At 35.9% G+C, this 25,549-nt stretch overlaps 1 protein-coding gene across 2 annotated transcripts in view; it reads right to left on the bottom strand.

Annotated features, from left to right (window-relative positions):
• The window catches only part of LOC124406710 (sodium- and chloride-dependent GABA transporter ine-like), a 30,339-nt gene extending 6,036 nt beyond the window's left edge, over window positions 1-24,303 (bottom strand). Inside the window, exons 1-2 of one of the 2 annotated variants that reach the window (XM_046882242.1) lie at window positions 23,452-24,303; window positions 9,119-9,309 (exon numbers count right to left, since the gene is read on the bottom strand). In XM_046882242.1, the coding sequence (XP_046738198.1) occupies window positions 9,119-9,309; window positions 23,452-24,215 (955 nt within the window). In that variant the 5' untranslated portion in view covers window positions 24,216-24,303. Of the gene's footprint in view, window positions 1-9,118; window positions 9,310-13,061; window positions 13,181-23,451 lie in introns of those variants that run through there. The other variant, XM_046882243.1, reaches the window with a different exon arrangement.
• Between the last annotated feature and the right edge of the window lie 1,246 nt (window positions 24,304-25,549).

The raw sequence follows: 25,549 nt of genomic DNA, 5'->3' as shown, positions 1-25,549 counted from the left end.
ATCAGATAAAATTAGTCATAATAATATTAAAGGGTCGTTTATGTAATAACTTTCTTCCACCACCTGCTTGGAAAGTTTGATTTTCGAAGCCTGTGGGGCGTGCGTAAAATGCCCCATTTCCGAACGGTGCAGTAAAACGACGTTGGCGCATGCGCACAACTGATATGCTCGATTTTACACATTACAGCTTCCTTTGGCGCATTCGCAATTTCGAATAACTCAAGTTTACGTGCAGTGACACTGTTGTTCCTTCTCAAATCGAACTTTCCTACACAGATGTTGGAAAAAATGGCGTGTGTTATGCGTGCGGTGGGAGAAATTTGACTCGTGTGATTACAGTGCTCGCCTTAGCTTATGTTGCGTTCACACTAGTACTCGTGTAATTGCAGCAATCCTATTCGCATGAACGCAGCACTCCCCTTGCGGCTAACGCTGCAAACCTTACACTCATCGGCAATCGCCTACTTTTCACCCTAGTAACACGATGTAATATTTTTCTTTCACATACGGAGTAACACAAAGCATATAACTTCACATTTCACCGCAGCCAATCACGCCTCTTTTCAGGTATGACTAATTTATTTTCTGGTATGTTTATTTGCTTTGAACTCTTAGAGAATAATGTAAAATCTATCATTGTGAAAAAAACAAACAACTTTGAAAATGTGAATAAATAAAGAAAACGAGTAACTGTTTAATACGTATATTCCACGGATTCTATAATAAATATGAATATGGTAATAAATGTAGTAAAATGCTTGGATAAAAAATAAGGTCGAAAGGAAGTTTTATCTCATCCATATTATACTTTCAATGCTCTGCAACACCTCACACGTGAAAGTAAATTCAAGCAATTTGACGTAATCTTGACTTTCTGATGGATTTACCGATTTGATTTAAGTATACGTAGATACCTACGTTTTACGTATTTATATATTTTGTGTAAGATAAAATCTGTCGTCGCATTATTACGTGTCATCCGATGTTGAGAGTGTGGCATTTTTGTGTCGAATATTTAACCGTCATAATCGAAAATCGTGTACTATGGTATTCTGTATGCTAAAAAGTTTGTTTGAACCAATCTAACCAAAGTGAATATACCTGCAGGATACCTCGAAACATGCGCCGTTGCTGAATTGCCTTAAGCATAAAAGGTATAATAGGCAACGTTACAGAAGAATGCGCAGAACGAAGATTAGGGAAGACTGGTTCCAAATATCTTTAATCGGTACTTATTGTATATAGTCTTTTTTAATATTATACCCATTTATGTTTTTAATATATTCCTTTATTAATAAATATTCATTTACTTTGTGCATAGGCTGGTGGTTAACGACACCCCCCCCCCCCCCCTTGCGCATTATTTCGGTTCATAAAACGAATCTGCATGTTTTTTCAAATTTTTCTAAAACACTTTCTAGTATTCCCGTTTTTTTGTTCTCGAAACTGCGCACTCAGAAAATAAACTGAGAATTTTATGAGAATTTAATTAGTTCAGGATTCCAACGAAGATTGAACGAATATTTGCTGTTCTAGAAATGGACGTATTTTGAAACACTTTTTTCGACTGTCTTATTTTAGTATCAACAAAACTTATGCGTTAAAGAATTCTGAGAACCAATCGTCCCTCCAGCATTCCAGTTGAAACGCGAAATCTGGATAAAATATAGTTTTTGTACATTAAAAACTAGCTGTATGGTGACTCGTATATTTTATCAAAGCCCACGCGTCGGTGATAAAATTTGACATTTAAGGAAGGTATTCCAAATGAAATGTCTCGTGAAATGCTGAACTAATTGTAAGTCACCTTAAATCATCTTTGTGATGATCTTCAAGTTCTGGCAATCTGCGAAGAAAGATACACGTAATTCGTTTAATGCGAGAGTCTAATATTCTTATGAGTCATTCAAAAAAAAAAAAAGATATTATCGCTGCATTTTCATTCACTAATTATGGGTGATCAATACAGCAAAAATTGATGTCAAAAGTCTCTCCGTGTAGCTCCTTTTTTTTAAATTATTTTCATGTGAATTTACTTATCTACATAATATTTAGGCTCTGCTACAAGATACCCGCAGAATTCGCTCCATCGTGACGGGGCTACTTCAAAACTTTTTTCTTTCCTTTTTTCCGCGTGAAACGAGGCTCAGATTTTTTTTTTTTATTTTGCATTCGTACAATATATGTGCTAGAAAGGCAGTAGTACCGTAATACAGCGGACTTTATTTGCTTCGGCCTAGATAGATACAAAGAATTTTTTAAATATGTGTTTGAAACACATCAATAAATAGTAAACACGCTTCAATAATTACACCTGCAAGTAATTATCTGAGCTTGGAAGCATAACAGATATTTCACTTACAATCATCTTGTAGCAGTGCAGTCAGAGAAATAGTTACCTAGATACTTGTTAAAAATGGGGTTACGCAGAGAAAGTCCAAAGTTAATAATAGCGATTATCAGGTACACGAGGTTTTAGGATGTATTCTTCCTTTGTTGCTTTTTAACATCGTATTTAAGTATGGAATGGCGATCTGTGAATGGAGATCGAATCGAGATTGTCGAAACATCTTAGGATTACATTTACAATGAAGGCATAATATCACGGAATATATAGACTTGTCTTCAGGGTATTCCGAAGACATAAGAACTATTTGACCGTGACAAACACTAAATAGCTTCGAAAATTTAATTTATTTCTCTACGGAAAAGATTGAAGTGAACATTCAATTAACGTCTTTCTATTTTTTGAACATAGTGTTCAATTTCGTTGGCTAATATATTTGGTTGACATTGAAGGGTGTAAAGTTACTAAAAAAAAAACTACTTTTTCGCGTACATCTAGTAGATAATGCATGGTTTACAAGATAATTGTGATAAGCTTCTGGGGTACTTTTTACCTCGTCGGTTTACCCGTAACGGGAAGATTCGTTGAGGCTTTTTTCTGAATCACTATTTACATTTCACATAAACTAAATAAAAATGCGGAAATATAGGTCTTGGCTCTTAGGTCATGGCTCAACTTATTCCAACTCTTAAGGCGCTGAAAATCACTTAAATGCAATTTTCGAACGAATAATTCTAAACTCATTTAAATTATTTTTCTGTAGAAACGCGTTTTGTAGTAACAGTTCTCTCCCGCCTAGTTTACCTTCCTTTCTGTGGATGAGTTTTGCTTGTATTTGAGTCCACAAGTCTCCAATTCTTCCATCTACCGGAATTATATTGAATAACAAGTTAATGTAAAATATCCGATTCTCAAGTAAGTATATACCTTAGTATATGACTTGAAAAACAGTATCGTAATACACCAGAGTGGTAATACGAGTGGCTTCGAGATTCCAGCTAATTAAAAAAAAATCTGGAAGTATTAAACAAGTGCCGTCAGAACGGAAATGACGGGAATTTACAACTCTGAACTTGATACATGACCTTGTCCGCACTGCGATGCACATTACAACTCTACATCCCGGCTCATCGTGCAGATTTCCCCTCTTTACCAATTTCAATTACAGCGATAGAAATAATTTATGGTTTGTAATTTCAGGAGCAATATATATATACATTCATATACACTACTGTCCCTGATGATCTAGAACCATAATAGGTCTACCTTTTAAACCAATTTGCTTTAGATCACCTCTGTTTCGTGTTAAATCGAATTCTGTACCTATAATCCAGAGCTAATGCACTCGATAAAAGATCAGAAAAACGAAAATGTAGCCATTCGGTATAAAATTTTTGTGAATTTACATTATATCGCAATATTTACTCTCGAGTGTCGAAAACTTATTAGTATATCATCAGGAATAGCATAAAGCCGTAGAGAAATATGTTGGAAGGATCTCTAAATAGAAAAAACTAAATAAATAAATAATGGTTATAAAATAGGTGGTAAGAATATTCGCCACTACGACGCAAAGGGTTAAACGTGAAGAGGAAACATGAGTTTGACATGCGGGAAATGTTTCGAGTGCAGAGCCTGAGAATATAGCTGCTCATTCTCCCCACTCGGCACGTGATTGAACTACATTAAACGGCTGTGACGATCAGCGAAGCTCTCGCTAAACTGTCGACCACTGCTGCAATTTATAAATCGTCCTAAAGAGTTACATCCACTGACCTTGCTTCTTCCCACAGAAACAAGGCGGCGATAATTTCGCATCACAAGCTTGACCGTCGTTTACAGGAAAGGACGGATGAATAGGATGAATAATTGTTATTATATTGCAGAGCCTCCGCACGGCTGATTGACTTCATATGCAATCGAAATCCGTTTATTGCGCAATAATAATTGTTACGAAGACCAGTTGACCAAAAACTCTTACTTTCTACTAACTTGTTACAAGATAGTCATTGCATGTCGATTATTTATCGAATTTTTATGTTTGTGTGAAACTACGAAGATACTCTTTAAAAATTCAAGAATAGAAAGTTATGCACGATTTATAAACATTTGCTTCGATATCGTTGCTTCGATTCATGTCGTTTCACAATTCAGGTTAAAGGTCTAGTAGTATTCGATCGATTTCACTGTAGGATGGCTGTTTTTATTTAGAAGACTGGTTTCAAAAAATTGACTGAAATACTTGATTTCATTATATTGGCATCGTTGAGTATTTAATATTACAACATATCGCACCGATATAGATTGTGATCAACAAATCATATATTGCAATATTCAATTAACTACTGTAAAAAAGGAAAATCCGTTTCAGTGACTTTGCAGAGAATAGTCTTTTGAATGAAATCAGGCATCGTGAAATGAGATGAATCGAATCTACGGGGTTTTTAACCGTTTTGAAACGGTTGGAAGTGAAGTGTAATTAATATCTAAGCTTCTGTTTTTGATTCCAGTATTTTCTATTTTTGTATTTTTAAAGAAACCGTCGTAACCAACAAATATAATAATTTTATGAATTTAATCAATCCGTGACTATCTGGTAATAAAATAATAAAAAGTAAGATGATGATAACCGATGACACTAATTAGTTCTTACATAATTCTTGCATAGATAACTGTATAAGTTATTCACGGTTAATTGGATACCAAATATGATTAATTATACGTATACAGAAATCTCTAACAAGTATTATAATTTATAATTTTTACTGATTCATCATTGAATGTTGCAATACATCAAATTATTAAAAGATTTCGTCGATTTTCTTCCCAAGTAGGTAGGTACACCAGAACAACAACTGCAGTTGTCGATTCGAAAGTGCTTCAGCCAGTTAAACAGTATTTCGTACTTAGTAGGATGTCAGAACTAATAAAAATTTTCCTAAAGAATTCGGGAAATCGTTTATTTTACTCTTTCATTTTCTTCTCAGGTATAATGGAATTGCTTCTAACTTTTAGAAATGATGGGTTAATGATTGCATTTCTTCGGTTGCTAAAAGAAGTTTGCGACATTGAGGAATACGTACAAAAAGTTTACAATTTACACTTGAATTCTACCGAAAAATTCTGAGACATTTCTCATTTTTATCGTGAAAAACTTTTGAAGTGGAAAAAATGGACTTTTGGCCGCTGTGTCAGAAAATTTCTCATTTAGTATAACTTTAAAATAAAGAGGTCAGCGATAAAATAATCTTACGACGTTGCGACGATAAAAATGAAGGTACTTCCCTAAAACTTATCATACATTTCAGAGTTTTCAATAAATTTTACAAGATCGGTAATACTTCTATATTTCGTCATTGTTTCAACAAATTTCAATGATTTCTTATAAAAAAAAAATAAAGAAATTTTTCACTATACAATTCTCTGAGTATTAATTTAAAAAAATTCGCTTGATTTTCTCTTCGAATTTTTTATTTACCCTGGAAAGTCTTTTTTTAATTCCGTACCCGCGGAAAATTCAAAAAATTTCCAGACACCCGGGAAAATGTTTCGAATTGCTGATATTGTTGAAGAAATTCTTCGCAAAGCGATTCCCAGACATTTTATTCAAGCGGGGATATAGCTAGAGAAATTACAAGAAATATGAATTTTCGAAACATGCGCTCAAAAAAAAAGACTAAAATATTTTTTATCACGAGTAATGGTAAAATAGTATTTTACAACATAAAAATGGTATTTTGTACGAAATTCTACTTTCCACAGTTCATAGAAACTATGTCTTACAGATTGTAATATTATATCGTGGATTATGTAGAAAATTAGAATGCAAGTACAGAGCACAGAACAGAAATTGATTGAAAAAAATATACTTATACATCAGATATATTAAAATCGAAAAAAACTACCAAGTTAATTTTAGTACGTAAGTCACCGATCAATCGACGAAATGTACGGTAATATTTTTATGTTGCTATCTGTTGAATTGTATAATAATTTTATACAGACGTATAGCAGATCATATAAGTAATACAAGTGCGATAAGTGATAACCTCCTTAGTCTACCAGGTGACAATTTCTGATTAGATAAAGTGAAACAGCATGTGAAATCTGTCATGATTAGATTCAATGACCAGTTATTATCACGCTTGCACTGCCAAAAACGACGTAATATCTGATCGTTTCGTGCTGTTGTAACCTACTTGTATGGCTTTTATATAAACCGTGCTGGTCGTTGGTTGGTACGTTCAATTTGCTACGAGCAGCTATATTCGTGAATAGGACTTGCGATAAAGTAAACGTTGATAGCGAATAAAGGTCTTGTTTGTTTACCTTGTACCGTAAATCAATCAAGCAGCGTACAAGAATTGTTCGTTTACATAGCGCATTACGACGTTGTAACTAGAAACGTCGCAGCAAGCTCATATCGTATGCGCGTAACGCAGATATTTTAAAAATTATACCATCTTCTATATTTCAGCAGCCTGATCTGTACCATTAATCAATTACAAACGTACATGTTTCGGATTTTAGGGCACGAATAATCGTCGAATCAGGGATTGCTTTGAATTTATTGTTAGGTGCAAATACTAATTTAGAATAATTCGGTTTGTTTAACAGAAATTAAGAACTTTTATGTCATTAGCCTTGTATAAGTGCCGGTGTCTGGGTACAATTGCATAAAAATTTTTTTTTGAATTGCTGTACATTTTTCTGCATTCTAAGATTTGAAAATTTGAAGTTTTCAGTGTCTGAAACAACGCATGTATATATGCTTGAAATAATTTTTGGGATTCAAATTTTCGTAATATCCAAAAACTGATCAAAATGTTCTAGAATTATTGAAATAATATTGATAACGTATATTTTTTTTTTTTTTTTTGAATAGCTGATTTTGCAATATAGTCAATTTTCAGTTTATAGTATATTTGACTTAAAGACAAAAAAAAGTTACGATTCATGTTTGTGGAAGTTTTGTCAATCGATTAATTGTTTAACAGATGATGACTTTAAGTGTTTCTAATTTTATAGATTTCTTGCATATCCGATATTTTATACGGCTATAATACGGGACAAGATATTTTGCGAATAAGTATAACGAAATATTTTTCACCCTCATAGGCTAGAATGCAATTTTTGGGGCTCTTCGAAGGCCGGGAAGCTTGACTGTCTAAACTAAAAATTAGGAAAAGAGAAAAACGCTTTAAAAAGTCTTCGGCAATGTTATTGGAACATCAGCATTACACAAACGAAATGGAACATAAGAATCATCGTCTCGAAAACACCAAAGTTTAATGGTTTGGAATCTTTCAATTACAGACCGTTTCATCGAAATATTAATATCTTAACTTGTGTTATTCGAATTTACTCATTATCAGATTTATTTCTATACAACACAGTAAAGGGATGTAGTTTCATTCACGTTCATCGTTATCGACGCAAATGACATGGAGATTTTTAATCGGTTCCTTCGCTTTACTTAAACGCTGATTAAGAGCGAGCCAAAGCGAGTCATCGATAATTTCGCACAATTGGTTCGGAAAAAGATAGAAGCAAATCGCGATAGGAAAAGAGATTTTCTGCCGCGAACTATGCGTCATCGTGTTTGAAACGTAATAGTGAGTATACGGATGACATAATCGCATTTCACAGACAAAATATTCAATGGTTACCTTATCAGATGACTATGACATGGAAAAAAATCCTACACATTCTACTACATTGTACAATCAATAATCACCGTCATACTCTAAGGATATTGGATTTCCGGTGCTATTTGTAGGTAAAAGATATGCGTCATTCAATGATAAATAAGCCTTGGTGGAGTAGACCGGCTTTGTCTAGCTGTAGCACTGCAAAATTGCTCTAAAACTTACTACAATAGATTAATTAGTTGATTATGCCATGTCAACAAAGGAAATATTTTTACTTCATAATTAACACTCGAATATATACTAATCTACTTCATTTTTTTTCCTCAATTATAGTTCCGTGCGAACGTTTACACAGTTTACCGTTCTAAATATGTTACATATTATAATGAGAAGAGAAAATAGCTTTGACCAAAAAACGATCTGTTTACAGTGCTGAATTAAAAATATTTATCCCCATTCAACTGAATTCCTGCGATGATTCAACCAATTTTCCTCATGAATAATCATAAATATTCATTCATTCTTGAACGGAAATTTATTTGCATTAAAGGCAAAAATATTGAGGACAGCAGTTGTAGTTTTTGACAAAAAAAAAAAAAAAAACACACACACAAATGGTATGAAGATTTCCGTCAGACAGGTTGTATTACAGATTTACAGACTTTCATGCGGATTCGGTGCAACGATAGAAATTTTTTATTATGGCTACCGCAGAGTCCTTAACTAATTCATTTTTGACTGTAACCGAAAAATATATTTCTGATTAGAAAATGAAAGTGAGTTTTGTAGCTTCGAGGAAAAACTCTGATTATAGTCATTCGTACTGTATTTTATTGCGACTATTGCGATAAATTGATGTTGGCGCAATATTCAACTGATGTTAAGGACTGATTTACCTGAAAAATATAGTAAATAAAATAAACAAATACAATAGTAGTAATAACCACAAAATGTAGCATTAACGGTTATAATAACACTGAATAGTTAGGAATTTGATGGCAACCATAAAAAAAAAATGAAATTGGGGAGTTCGAAGGATCTTTTTGTGAGGCAGACGCTAAACGACGAGCGAAAAAAAGTTATTGTTCTAATAATTGTTAGACGAGAAACGAATGCTTACCGCCGCCACTCTTGTAACATAAATAGGGAAATCTCCAGACGTTGCCAAGGCCGACAGAGTAGCCGATGCAAGCAAGAACAAATTGCACCTTGTTGGCCCAATGAGGCCTCTTTGGTTGCCTATAATCCCCAGGATCTTCCGCATCCACGTCGTCGTAACTACTGCACGTCGAAAGGTCATCTTCGATGGGTCTGAAAGATAAGAGAAAACGAATATAATCAATCAATGATGATTTCTTTTACATTTTATTTGCCGACCAGAACTGACGTTGGTTGTATTAAGACGATGTTATGCTCAGTCTTTACCGACTGAGTAAAATGTCACTGATTTTAACTGTTATCAGAGTTTACACGTCACTGCCGTGAAAGTGCCATATAGGTAACGCGACTCCACGGAAAATGTATCCCTACAATAATTGAAAGTGATTTAATTACAGGAATATGTTTTTCAGCGTTATTGTTGGGTTAAATATAAGTACGTACAATATATTCCACTTGAAACTGAATATTCTGTTTAAGATGATACTTCGAGATTAAATTTAGGTTGAACTGAATCACTTTAATTGCTTCATCGTGAATTTTTATTCATTTATTTTTCTTCCAAACTTGATCGATGGATGAGTCAGAATCGATCCTCGTGCACCATCGTCGTTGATATACAGTTACATCGCGCCTTTTGTTGCAGAAAAGAGCGTGACTTGCTATTTATGTACTTTGCACTCGTAAGCAGAAGAATCAAGTTGAGGTCATGAATTAGGACAACGCAAAACTTCCTGCTGGGTTATACGAGTTCATAAGTTTTATGTAATTCTTATTTCAATGTGAGAGAACACAACCTTGACATTCTTCATTCAAGAAATTACGTTATCAATTGTATAATCATACAGTATATTTGAGGATTTCAATTTGAATTAGTATTAGCGGTTGAAATATTTCAATAAACATCCTCGAGAGTAAAATAAACTATATTGGCAAGCCCAAAGCTTGGAATTATTCAAATACCATTCGAACTTTTTTATTCGAGATTGTTTCTGATAGTATTTGTACTAATACCAATTATATCTAATGTGGAATTAACGACATAAAAATTTGGATTCGTGAAGAGTATGCTGTAGTCAGCCATTACCGACCGAGTAAAATGTCACTTACTTTTACCTTTATTAGAGCCTATAACGCATCACTGACATGAAAACACCACAGATAGTACAATTTAACAAGCGATACCGAACAAACATATCTAAATACTTTTTTAATTTATGCAAGAATAATACCAATAAACTTTTTGATGCAAATAGTGGTAATTTAATTACAGAAATACATTGCCTAGCATTCTTATTACGTAAGAAAGATGTTTTTTGGATATTTTTATCTTGGATTCCATGTAGAATTGTGCTATACGAGGAATTTTCAGGTCAGTCTGATGCATATTAATACGCGCCGATGATATAGTAGTCCGAATCAGTAACTTTTTACTCGGTCGGTAAGGACTGAAAATGAATAATATCATATAGCATCTTTGCAAAAATGGAATACTTTTACAAGTTATTCACAATGTTGGGACTACATCGTACTTCATGAGCGATATTTTAACAGACACTCGGTTATGTGAACTGCGAGCAACCCATGGGAAAATATAAGGTACAGTGTAAGGTATGTACACAAAGTACAGAGCAAGTGAGAAAAACACGCGCGGTTCATGCTGGCTGCATTATTTGTCTTCGCCAAGGCCTCCTTGTCATCCATACTATACATTCGTTAGGTGAAGTGACATTCACAGACACGAGTGATATAATATGCGGCATTCCGTAATATGTAATCGTTGTATCATACATGTAATGTATAGTTAATACTATTTTCATTTCTAAATCAACTGTATCACTTGGTATAATATGCACAGTTTGTTTATCGATTCGCATATGCGAATATGTGCACATTTGTCATGCGACAGAAAACGTCGTCTTCCGTTATGTTTATTGTAGACATTCCATGCAAACCGTGTGTATAGCGTGTCGATACGATCGAAAACCGAACTTTTTAAAACGGATATTACACGCGAATAATTCGGTTTCTACAAGCACCTCAGCCTCTATTTATTCCTCGTTGAAACTTGCGTTTGGATTCGCCACAGAGTCGTACAAAAATCTAAAAATTTTACATCCGTAAACATTATATCTACTCGAACCGATGTAAAGAGCTTTATTTGTCGTAGTTTCCAGAGAATTCTAGTGGCACAAGTAACTATTAAGTATAATTACAGTTACCAATACTAAATCGTCTAGTTACAGCTACAAAACTCATTTTCACTTTGCACCAAGATCCATTTATTATTCTTAAGTGACGGTAAAAACTGAAAATATTTCAGGACTGCATTGTAACCACAACTAGTAATTTGTTTCTAGTAACTCCAAGTAACATAACGCAACGAAATATCCCAACAGCCATTGCAGTCACGTTTGAAAATATTGGAATTTTCAAGAATGTGCAATCAAAAGCAGAAGACTTATTTCCTGGGTCATATTGGCGTAGAGGACGTTAATGGCCGGTTAAATTGAGTTGAAATGCTCCGTGTATTCATGTATGAGATATACATATAGAAGACCCTCTCATATATCGACATACAAGTGAGCGTGCGCAAAGTAGTACACGAGCACTAGTTAGTGAAGTATTGTATAAAGAAAATTACCGGAAATTATATTTTATTACTCTTTTCCATCGTGGTAATTGTATATACGGTTTTTATTCTGTCATAATTTTTCTCTTTCTATTCCTTCTTGGTCCTGCGTTACCGCATGAAACACGATCCCTTGTGGGGGGGTCTTGCAAATCTGCGGTTACCCGCACGGCAGACAATGTTACCCGCTTAATTCTGCAGTATTCATGTTTGAAGATTCACGTAACTTGATATTTCCTCTGAAATCTTGATCGTATACTCTTTGACTTGTGTTTTTCATTTGTGGGTATATTTATTAGACACTTGCCTCACCGAATGATGTACTTATCGTGTTTCCTCGTCACACTTTATTTTCTTCGCGAGAATCCAATGATTCGAATTTCGAAAGGATAAACGCATTTGAATTTGTGCTTCTGCAAAGCAGGGCACATTATGTAAAACCGTAAGTGTTTGCTTTATAAAGCGCTGAGGTGAAAAAGAAGAGATTTAATAAAAAGAAAATAAACTCACGCGCTTAATATGAGTGTGAAATTTTTTGACCGATAGTTCATTGAAATTTGACACATTTTTTTTAACCTGTCTTGTTCCCTGATTCACAGTCTGAAATCAACTGACGAGATCGACCCGTGTAAAATGTCTTCTAATTTAGACACCTTATCGCAAATTATTTCACAGGTTTGGTCAAATGCCTCAATAAACTCTAAAGTCTTATTATTTATTATATTTCGTCTTTATTGTTCCATAAAAATGATGCGTATGTTACTTTATACGTCATACTCATTTACAATCAGTTTGACCATCAGAGCTGACGCACTTTCGACAAGGTTATATCACAAAAATTGTAAAATACGATCAATCGAATTGTCGGTAAAACAGGAGAATCCTTCTCTTATTTTACAATCCTTAAATCAAATTTCTCCCAAACACGTCAATTTGTTGCTTGATCATGAATTTTTTAATTGCGAATAAATCTTATACAACGGATTAGGCAATACGTTAATAGATTTTAACAGTTTTTATAAATAAATAACACATTTTTGAAAGCAGTCACTTTGATACTTTTGGAGATGAGGGTAGAATTTTTATAGGTACGAATATTGTAGATTGAATAAAAATCCTCAAATCACGGTTGTGTTTTTTCAATAAAATTCTGCCCAGCTGTACATATTATCTAACTCAGGATTGACGCGTGCGAAAACTCGTTTCTTCGGTGTGGACAAGCGGTTGTTTTATGTTTAAACGGCTCGTTCTAAAATGCCAATTACCCACTTACGTGTCTGGAACGATACGCTTGAATTGTAAGTCCTGAATGATTAGGCCTCTCTTGGTCGCTCGGAAGCTAGAGCCTCGCTGCATCTTTAATACCGCTCAATTCGCACTGTGTAACAAGCTATATCAACGCCGTTTGTGGAAGCAGTGAGTGCATGGCAATGGAAACGATTGAAAATGGTCTATTTATTAGGAAAAAAATTAACGAAAGTCCGAAAAAAAATTTCAATTTTTATCCTAGTAACTAAATTCAAAGGAACGTTTCCGCAGTTTTTTCACTTGAACATTAGATTATCAAAATCGGTCACTAACTGAACTCTCCTCTCGAAGCTCATCGATATTATATAAGAACGCTAACCACCGAACCATCTGCTGTACATGCATGTGAACAGACTGATGTCAGGTGTGATTTACTTTTCCGATTAGCATCCGCCTCCCCTTTTCAACGAAGTAAATATCCTTCGTTTTAAGTTTGTTTTCCTCTAAGCCGTGTTAATATCCCAAATTGGTTTGGTAAACGGCTCATCTCAGAATACACATTAGTGGGCTAAGACCCGGAATTAGCAGACGTATTATATCTGGATCATATTGAGATACGAAACTAAACGTTACAAAATCGTGAGAACTATCACAGCAGACTCTACATCAAGAGAAACTTCTACCGTGTTTATTATACAGTTTATAAATATTTTCGCTTTTTACCTTAACCGAAAAATACACTTCTGGGTACAGAATGAAAATGTGTTTAGTAGCTGTAATCAGAAAATCTAGTACATATTACGATTATTCTTCATTATAGTCACCGGTACTATATTTCTCTGTTACTATTGTGATAATTTGATTTCGGTGCAGTTATAAATTGATATTAAGGCTTTATTTAATTGAGAAATGCAGCGATTTAGAAAAAATAGTTTAAACGTTGTAGCAGCTAGGAAATACAGTATTGACAATTAAAATCACCATAAACAGTTACTCATACCAAATTTCTGAATAATAATAATAATATTCAAATTATCATTGTACTGATATCCAATTTACTAATAAAAGTTTCTTCATTGTGCCTGAAATACCATTAATTTCGAATACTGCATACTCTGACAGGGGCCATTCAAATATTATGTCACGCTCTCGAGTGGCATTAGCTTCTTTATTTGTTTTTTGATCGGACAATTAACATTATACTTCATATTATTAACAAATTTTCAATTGTACGAAACATGGGCAGGGGCGGGGGAGGTGTGGAAACGAAATAAATCACATCACGTAAAAAAACTGCGTGACGATGTGTGGTCGAAAACAGATTGCCGTAATACTTGAATGGCCTCACAAAAGAGTTACCTTGTTACAGCAGTATATTGTGTCACTTGTGCGGAAAGTAGACGATTTCCGATGAGTGTGAAGTTTGCAGTATGAGCCAAGGCGAGTGCTGTAATTGCACGAGTCAGATTCCACCCATCCACACTTGTAACACACACTTTATTTATTCAATACCTGTGAAGGAAAGCTTGATTTGAGAAACACCAAAGGTGCCACTGACAGCGCGGAAAATTGAGTTTAGGTAACTTAAGCGATGGTACAGTGCAAAATCAAATTGTTAGAAAGTGCGCATGCGCAAAAGAAAGACGTAGTGAATAAAATATAGCATTTCACTTGTGCGCATGCGCCAACGTAGTTTTATAGCACTGTCCAGAATTTACCACTTTAGGCACATTCCACAGACTTCGAACATCGAACTTTCTAAACTGGTGGCAGAAAAAACATGTTTTTGTCTAACATTACACACGCGCAAAACTTGTATTACCACTTTTAACATCCGATTCTTTAGTACAAACATGGGTGCACTTGAAGTAGTTGTCTTGAAAAATTGAAACAAGTTTCAGGATTTTAATAAGTTTAATATAATAAACCGTGTGCCCATCAGGAAAGTGCGCACCTCATGAGCGTGCTTCAAGTCGTTTGAATTTTATTTCTCGACAGTTACCGTCTGATTGGGCACCCGACGCAATACTAATCGCGCGCGACTGTCAGAAAATATCCCTAGAAGCCCACAGCTAACGGTGGTGCTGCCCTCTAGGAACCAACAACTTTTCTTTTGTCCTTTTCTGTTACTATTGCATGATTATCTCTTTGCGTTTGTGAATTATGCACTATATGTATATCTAAGTTCCCACTGGAAGTTTTTTTCTTTATTGTAAATCATTCTCCATTTTAGAAATGAAGATGAGGTTAGCAGCCTTAAAGTTAGGACGAAAGAAGAAATCATTGAAAAATTTCCAGCAATTTTATTCGCCCTAATGATCGTGATCATGTATGGAACAACATCTCGACTTTCCAGTATTTTTGATTTTTTACTCATGTTCAGAGATCGCCTGGAAATTTAGAAAAAAAAATAAAAATGGTCATCTCCATATAGTGGAGAAAAATAAATTTATTTAAATATGGTACAACGAATATTCGTCAACAATTAGCTTTGCACGTTATAACTGTACTATTATGAAAGATATCTTAAATATTTTTTATACAATTTGTTGAGATCTTAATGAAAAAATGAGCCCAGAATCTGAAAATGCGCTCAAAAACATTAGAATTAGTTATAAAACAGCAGAGTCTTATCATTTTTTACTTTCTCATTACAAAACCTTTTTCAAACTGTCAATACCTTAGCTTATATTATTCGAATTTGCTTTGATTTATTTCTGTAACATAGCAGGAATGTTGTTTCATTCGCGTTTGCACTATTATTAGCACAAATAACATTGCTAGAGATATTTGAAACTATTTTTTTTTTTTTGCTGTTAACCCTTCATTTAGACGAACCTACCAATTTATCCTCAACTTAATCTTTTATTCTGAAAATGTATCGACGTCTTCGAAAATAGTATGAAAAATCAACAAAACACCAAAATCATACGTTGCAAAATTTGTTACGATGAATAAAAATTTTTTACTGAAAATATTTACGTACACAAAATGCCTTAAATCAACCAAACGATACATCTATAAATGATACATAACTTCTATCACCCCTTAAATAAGTTTCTTCGTTATAGTATTGAAAAATGACAGCGACATAATAATTTTCATGAGACAACTGGATTTAATTTTTCACCGTCGAAGTCCGTCTATCCATATTACCGTTTCACCTCTTCATATGGTGCTGATATAACATTATACTCAATATTATCATTCTAATTACGCTGCGAAGCACTGGGGGTAACGTAATCGGTACGCAACGGAATGATGACGAAACGAAACGGGCCTAACGTATACGACAAACTCACCAGTGCTTCGCACGCTGATTTCCAATTATGTACCGCTCTTTTTTACCGTCAGGGTCGATGAATTAACTGCACTGAAAAAATGTATATTCAAGTCTACTATAAAACAACTATCTAAGATAATTCTTTCAGGGTCCTAAAATGATTTTTCGTTGTAGTAACTTCATAAAAATTATAACTGCGACTATTTTTTTATACTTCGTAGTATAACATTGCCAAAGATAATCATGCAGTTAGTTTGAATAGTTACCGTTTGACTATAAAATGTTGTTGGCACAATCCATTTGCTGTGGAAAGTATGAGTAGAACCAATTACTAATTGATTTAGTTAATCCAACTGGCGTCAATGTGTTGCATTAAGTCAATGGTAGGATGCAAATACGATACGGATGTTGAATCGTACACGAGGACGAATTTACTATTTCCAAAGTTTTTTTAATTGGATTCATAACCGAACCAAAACCATGTTGGCACTATACTCTTGATAATTGGTCCTTCTAACTATAGAATATAACGTTTGTGTATAACTATTGAAAGGATAATATACGTATATTTTATAATTGTGACATATATTTTCATATTTAACATATAGTTAACGCTGGCACTACTCTCTTCATTATGTCAGAAGTTGGGGCTATAACAGAAATCCCAATTTTACAGCGGATTAAACTGTATTTTCAATTTGTTTCTGGTATGCTATTTTTTTAGCGAACGAAAATACAAAACCAACCTTGATAGAATGAAAATTAACTTCCCGGAATTTTTAATTTGCTGATAATTTCGGAGCTAAAGTTAAAATTCTCTGAATGAAAAAGTGAAAATTTATACCTGCTGCATAAAGTAAATATTCCGAAATTTCTGTAACTTTTAAATGTTGTAATGACCACACAGAAAACAGGTTTGCACATAGCGCACAGCTGCGTTCAGAATATCTGCAAATTATACTATTATATTCGATATTATACAATTCACGCCATTTGCAAATAAGAAATTCAATCGAAAACGCTATTTTTAAACAAATGATCCGCTTAATACAACACAAAGAAGTTAATAAATTGTCTGAAATTGAATCATCTAAATTATCTGGTTTTCAACTGCTCAACCTATAATAATATAAAGATATCTATCAGGAATGATTGATCTGAAGAATTAGGAAATAGTTGAATAGATCAACCGTTCGATCATCCACTTCTGGAAATTCGTCATACTAACTTCTTCGTATGATAAAAGCTGTTCGCGTTTCTCGTAATCGAAGAACTGTAACTGACGATATCTCTGGTATAAATTGAAACACTGCATGCGTTAACTTATTTAATCAGTCAATATCACGAAAATGTATTAGGGTTCGTTACCAGAAAAGGAGGTTTTTTATGCTCACTTCCCATATATCAATAATATTCGAAACTTCAAAGAACCACAATTCACGAAAGTTTGTTTAAGTCAGTCGATTCAAACTTCTTCATTTCGCCTTCCATGTGTTGCATAAAAAAAGTTTCGATAAGATATTTTCATTGTATTTTAGTTAGGTAAGCTTCTTTAACAAATATTATAAGTCCTTCTATTCAATCGATGTATCCTTAAGAGATACTTGTCACAATTATCAATTTTCTTTCTTTCTGAATAAAAGGCCAGAAAACATCCTTTTGATTATCAATAAATAAATAAATAGTTGCGTGGTTATGACATTATATAAATGAATGAAAGAATTTGATCGATTCGATATTAAATTCTCATTAGTTGAACCAAAGTTTTCCGCGCGTCAAAAATCAAGTGCCTCCTTTAAAGGATTGAAAAATGTTGTATTGTAAAATCAGCAGGTAGAGTTTTTGCGAGATACCTAAGTTCTGGTTTCGAGGAACTAGAGTTGGATGAACATAAGCCGTTGGGCCACAGAGAAGACCTGGGCAGAGATTCTGCCTTCGGCCAATGCGACGCCGCGACGCGCCGGTGAAAGTCCGGGTAATGCATAACGGCCGTATCCTGTTGTCCTTCCCTTTGTTTAAACACGCGGTTATACGTGCATACGTATCATCATGTGTGTGCGTGTGTGTGTGTGTGTGTGTGTGTGCATGTGTGTGTGAGGACGTGCACGTGAAAAGCACGCTCGAAACTTTTCGAAAAAGAGATTATTGTCCGAGTGGAATCATATCTGAATCAAAAACATCCGATATGTAGAAAAAGGCGCCAAATACGATAATTACGTTACAATGAAATATTTATCGTCAACCTTTGCCGTGAAATCAGGAAAAATGTCAAGCACGACCTGACCGCATGACACGTTGTGAAGTCGGACCTCGCTTTTGGAGATTTAGAAACATTTTATATATTTCAGATTGCCTTATGTGGTTTCACAGGATTTCGAAGGGTTTCATGTGACTTCGTAAGAGTAGCACAAACTAATATATCAACAATTGGTGAGAAGGTGTTATGTTGAAAATGATCAAAATGATTGAACTCTGATGTTTTCCATCTGATTATAATGTTTGTGGATTCATTTTGCTCGCTGACCAAATCTCCATAAATTGTTTTCAAACTATTTGTGAAATTTTACATTACAGTATAGTTATAACACGCAAATATATATATTGACAAACATCTGCTGTACCGTGCTTACACAAAACCTGTTTTCATTCACTTCGCAATGGAGATTCCTATTTTAATTTTTTTTTTTGTCAAACTGTGGAAATCCGTATGGTGAATAAAATAAGGCAAAAAAATTAAACTCGGACTATCGAGGTTAGAGGTAAGGAAAAGCATCTCATATGGGTTTTCAACTGGAAAAGTGTTCGCCAAAAAGCAGCAAATGTGGTTCAATAAGTTACCAGAATGGTGCTGATAAGCAATAAGGATTCGATCTGAATTTAGCCATTATAGATGAAGTGAAGTATGTCAAAGGGAAGTAGCAAAATAGAAAAGTAGTTGCGATGACTAGATTCGTTGATAAAAGTGCTGTTATTGATAAAATGCCTGGTCACCTGCTAACGTAGTGAAGTGAAAATATACTCATATATCAAATATATTCCGTTTAATTCTGTCCTGCTCTAACAATTCTTGGCGTTTTCTTTTAAATGTTTCTCTTTTGCTACAGCAGCGCCATTATATATGTACTCTACTTTACGGACACTTTCTATACACGGAGATAGTCATCCTTACCTCTACCCTCCACAACTTGGACCAGAAACACAAGACTTTGATAATTTCGAACTTTTTAACTATAAAATCTTTTTCCAAATTGTTGAGATCTTAACTTGTGTCATTGAAATTTGTTGATTTGTTGACGTTGATTAATTCGCGTATCATAAGTAATCGAATTTGATTAAAAACACTCAACCTTTCAACATGCCACTGAAGCCCGATTGGTTCCAAGACAATAAACCCGGCATCGGCTTCTCCGATTGGTCAGTGTATACGCGTGTAATCTGCTAGACTTGACGGACTGTAATACAAGAGATTGATACTATCATGATTGCACACTCAGTTATGTCATGACGCATTGTGTGAAGATTATCGCAATCAATCCCACTTGACGGTTTACGATTTGCAAACGTCAAATCTTTACAGAACTTTGAGTGAAATCGCAAGCATTTCAGATAAACAAAGTTTTGTGTACTCACAGATCATGAAATGCAAAGAGTATACTTGGGCGTACCGAGTAGTCCGATAGATACTACAGATAGCTGATGTGCTTGAAGTTCGTGAACACTCATTTGCACCAACGTATTTAAGCGAGCTTGTACCCCATTGATTAAATCGCAATATTTTCACACCGTGTACAACAAATTTTTCCATAAGTAATACAGATTGATCATTTTGTAATTTAATTTATGAATAATTTTTACTGAAAAAATTATGACATTATGGGCTGTTTAAATTTGCGTCGAAACGATCGTTTGGAGCTTCAGATACATGATTGTTAGTGTGGTTATTCTGAAGAACACATTCTTGGTTAGCACCCCCGAAGACTTAGATGTGTAGGTACCTCAAATCAATCGAATTGATTATCAAAACGCATGATAGCAAGCGCGTAGCTTACGTCAGTAAAATCAGATTTACTTATTCACACAGGACTTAAAATAGCTTATTCTTTTGTGTCGATTCAAGTTCGCAAACATGACTCTGCAGGGAGTAAATATGCTCGATAGGATTGTAGTTATTATTTTTAAATGCCCAGCAATTATGAAATGAACACTGTTGATTGATAGAAAAATTATTGAGGCATATATCAAATGCTTTAATCAAAGCAGAAAGATAATATTTTAAATATTTTCTACAAGAAAGTCACAAGAATGTTAGACTCTCAAGTCAGTTTTAGCACTATCAAAGTATTTGAGTTTTAATAAATAACCTCGTCAGCGCTGAAATGAAAATTTGGTTAGATTTTGAATAGAACCGTCAGAAACTTTGGTACAAACCAAATATCGACACAAGTGAATACCAAACCATATGACGAAAAAAGTGTTAAGACCACGATATTGATTAATAATTGAAATATTTTTTGAAGTATTGCTTGATTGGCATAAAAATACATTGGCAAACTGCATATTCAATATACTGAAAGATTCTCTTGAAAGGACTTGCTCGAAAATTGCTACTCGAAAGGTTTAAAGGCATGGCAACTGCGTATTTTTTTAATCTAATTTTATTTCTGAAAGTATCATCTTTAAAGGGGATTGGTGGGAGGGGGGGGGGGGGGGGGGGAGGGGGGGGCTCAGCCTCTGATCCCTGGTAAGGGCAGAGCCCCCCACATTCCCACCAGGACCTGCGGCCCTGGACTTGCTCCCCTAACAATAAGCCTTAGAATTCATTTTTTAGATATCAATCTTTGTTCTGAATTTTATACACAATACTGTAAAGAATATCGTAAAGTAGAGTCGGGAATAAAGTTTTACATGCAACACGGGAATAAAAGTCGATTACTTCCTTGTTGCATAATGTACTAATATCACTTGCTTCGGAACGAAACGAAATCCGCGAATCATGTGATGAAAGGAGACTTTTGGCCGGCTAATCTGGCTATGGCCTTATTTCTACTTATACTTATACTTATACTTAGTTTTACGCAACGTAGCACTGCGGATAAGGCGGAAAATAATATTGTTTTGTATAACGCGAGCATTTTTCACACGTTTTTTCATGCGTGTTTTCCGTACACAAAGTATCCGTTTCTATGACAATAGAGTTCGTTCACGAATGCGCATGCGGGGAGTACAGAAAAGACTACTTTCAAGTCCTAGAAGTTAAAGACCGAATCTGCCCTTCTTGATACACAATACACTATTCACGTGCGATTTTAGTAATAATGCAGAATTTTCATTCTCGAATTTTGGTTCGAGTAAGAGAATTGGTTTCCCAAATTCCAGTTTGTTTCGTTCCCACTCGAAATCTTGAAAAAATCAAAATAAGAATCCTCATTTACGCTAATACTGTCGATTAACAATAAGATGCAGCATCGTGACATTGTTCATCTGGGAAAACATTCGAAATTGAAATTTAAGGACCTTACAATGCACGTAAAACTTTTAAGACTAGTCTTAGAAATTTGTCGTAGATCTAGGTTTTTCACCCTCCCAGAAAACGGATGCTTGGCTGAAAAGTGGAAAACATGCGGAGAAAATTGGTTGCACAATTTCAACCGGTATTTTTGAAATATCAAATGCATTCATATGTAATTCCCGCACAATTTATTGTTCAAGTTACTCGCAATACCGGCGTCCATGGATCCCCGCAAAACGCGGTGATAAACGTGACGACGTCTATGAGAATTACCAAGCCATAGATGAATGAATGAAAGAAAGAATGTTTGTATATTTCCGACCGATGTTAAGAGTTTGAAGCGATTCAACATTCATTAGCTTATTACAGAGCCTATCGGAATTTATTTGTTCTGTATGTCATCCACCATGATAGCTCTAACGTAGAACTATTAGAGAATATGAAATTCAGCGATGAGCTCTGATAGGTTGCGTAGTAAGTTGTCGAATGTCGGATTCCCCTCAGTGTCAGAATCAGGCCGGAAAATATGAACGTTCTCTTATGTATGTACACTCCATATTCTTTGAGTGATGACTCGACTCTAGATGGAAGCTTTTGCTAGCTTGCTCGACAATTACCATTGCTAAGATAATAGTACGATTATACAGTGCAGCGGTACGCATTGTGTGTACAAAGAAGTAGGTAATTACCTTGAATTCATTTAATTAATAATGCTAATGAACTGGTTAAACGTATCAAATCAGTTCAGCGAGCCCTTGATTCGGAAATACAATGCAATGATCTTCTCCAGTTAATTAGCTTTATTCATTAGCCAAGAATGTGATTAACCGCAGTTTTCATATGTATTTCAAGATTAAAAGTTGGTAGAACAGTTATCTTTCACTTATCCTGAATGTATTTTTTCCCTCACCCCTTCACCGTGTATGACGCATATACGCGCAAAAAACAGAGCCGTGTAACCAGTATTTACTGCGCGTATCTACGCATCTAAAAAAAACAACTTGTCCTCTTGCCATATTCATTAAAAGAAATTTCTGCCTGCAGTTTTTGAGGTCGCTGAATCCAAACATAATATGAGAATTATGAAATTCAAAAAATGGTGCATCGAAATTCGGTAAAATAGTTGAAGTCTTATAGAAATGGATATACCAACTCAAGTTTTTGAGTTTGCCGAAACCAAAGATAATATAAGAATTTCTGAATTCTGCCTTCATATTCGAATTTAGCGACGTCAAAAACCATGGAATCTTCGTAGAAATTGGTACACCAGGGTTTTTGAGGTCGCGAAATCCGAATATGACATCGGAATTTTAAAATGCAAAATGGCGGATGAAAATTTAGAAAAACAGTTGACTTCTTATCGAACGAAGTATCTCCTACGAGATGTTGACACACACCCTTAAAACATTGCATATCAATTACTGTCATTCGTTATTTTGAACTTTGAATTTCTGATGCCATACTTGGATACAGCAAGTGCGAAAACCGTCATACCGAGATCAGTAGACAATCAAACAACAGCGTTTTTCACACCCCCATTGCAGGAAAGCCTAATTCTCACCATACAAAAAGATCAGTTAAAAATATTTTCAATTTATCACAAGCGAACACGTTTTCACTTACGTTGGAGGATGTACCATGTTGAGTAGTTCAGAGGGGGAAGTGGGTACCCTGCGAATGGTGAGCTTACGACCGTCCGAAGAGCCCATACCTATGGAAGCAAGGGATCTTATGGAAACGGAATCTGGGAATGGTTTTCCCGACTGACTCGCGGCGTCGGAGAAAACAATCGAGGCCCAACTGGTCGCTGGGTGATGATTGTGTTGATGATGGTCATCGGCGGCTGTGGATTTGAGGGATCGCATACTCGGATAGCGATGCCGGCTGCCGTGCAGTTCGATTCCTCGGGTTATTCGACCCCCGGCGCCGTGCGTTGAACCGTCCCGGTACAAACGAGGCTCAGCTTCCAAGGCGGCAAGACGCGATTGCGGAATTCTGGCGGGTTGCTTCGCATCGTGGACGCTGTCAATCGAGCTGTTCCCACTGCTCGATCGCTTTATGCCGTTGTTCGTCGAGGCTATGCTGGACATGCTCGCCGGTGTGACCATTATTTTACGGCTTCCAGAGCTGAGGAGGCGACCTCTTTCTCGTCCCTCGCTCGGCGAGTCTGAGTCCGGATCTTGCTGATGCTGGTGGATCGGCTGCAGACTCACGGCGTCTGGGTCAGCGTCTGAACCGTCCTCTTCCGGCATAGTGCTCATCTTTCGCATGTTGTTTTGTTTACCGATAACATTCAGTCGGTTGTTGTTAGCGTGTTGCTTAAGAAGACTGGCTTTGTTGTCGCTTATCATCGTTGAGCCGTTACCGTTTGAATTAGAAGACTCCATTTTTCTCAGCCTTTCATTTCAACATAAATTTAGCAATCTGTGCCGTTCCGGTAAAAGTTGTTCTATTTATCTTAACGAGAAAACCAAGAAAAAAGACACAAACAAACAAGAAAAAAAAAAAAAAAAACTATAATCTCGTTTATCAGAAATATATGTATTTACGCGGTGTTGTGTATACGCTGTTGCGCAGGCGCGTGTATTCGACCAATCTCTCGACACTATCAAATATTCGAACACATGGCGATAAAATATTATATACATATAAGTATAAGAATGAAACTTTTGCTCGAGGATAGAGTGCCGGCGTCGATTTAGTGTCGAATGAAGCAGGCTCGTCGTCACAATACGCGGCGATGTGGAGCGGTGATCGCTTGAGTCATAACTCTGAATGGTGTAAAAGACATCATTACGCCCGTTACAGCACTCACCAACACTCACGTGTACTCCCGCCTACACCTGTCGACCTGCTGGGAATCACCAACGGACCGTCAACTAACCACCCGGTGGTCGCCCGTCCAACTGACTGACTGACTGACTGACTGACTGACTGGCAGACAATGAATGACGGAGCGCGTCACGTTCTTCTCCCTCCGTCTCCCGTGCAATCCGGACTCCGGAGCAAGATAATGATATTATAAAGCGCGCCTGCGGCAGCGGCACCGTTTCCTCGTCCCGACAAAGAGTCGGACGCGATCGCAGCAATCAGCAGAGGCGACGGGGCCGCCGCCGTGCGCCAACCGCACCTAACTAATAAATACAATATTCACCAGTTGCGTAGTTCCCTTTCCAACATGTTACAGAAGCAGGCATGCATATCTCTGCGTGCGATCGTCAGGCCCAACGCTCTTCCTTACCTCACTCCGCGGCAGCTGGACGAGTAGCAGTTGAACACCTCGTCTTCTTCGACTTCTCCGAAGTCGCTGCCGCCGCCGTCTCCTCATGCCTCCGCGTCACCTTACTCGCCTTGCCTCTCGGTTAACGCCACCAAGCAACAGGTACTCGCCGCTCACGCAGAAACACCTGTATGAGTGTACGAATACGCACGTGTGCTTCGTATCAACTTCGCATCTACTGGGTGTGTGCGAAAATTTTGTTCGAATGCCGAGACACCGTTGTTGGTATTTTTAGGAGATTCGTCGGTCAGATCGATCGTTTTTATTATCGAATTATTATACTTGCACTGTGATAAAGACCTTTTCGAAAATTCTGAGCTTGTGAAAGAAAACTTATAAATCGATGCTTCGTTTCAAATCGCTTCATAACGGCGAAAAATTTCGTAGAACTTTTGGAGTTTCACTTTACAATGACTCATTTGATTCGGAATAGTATTAGCT

Source organism: Diprion similis, chromosome 6 (assembly GCF_021155765.1).
Source record: "Diprion similis isolate iyDipSimi1 chromosome 6, iyDipSimi1.1, whole genome shotgun sequence".
Taxonomy (NCBI): Eukaryota; Metazoa; Arthropoda; class Insecta; order Hymenoptera; family Diprionidae; genus Diprion; species Diprion similis.
The sequence above is the reverse complement of the archived record's forward strand: the minus strand, read 5'-3'. Positions and strand labels throughout refer to the sequence as shown.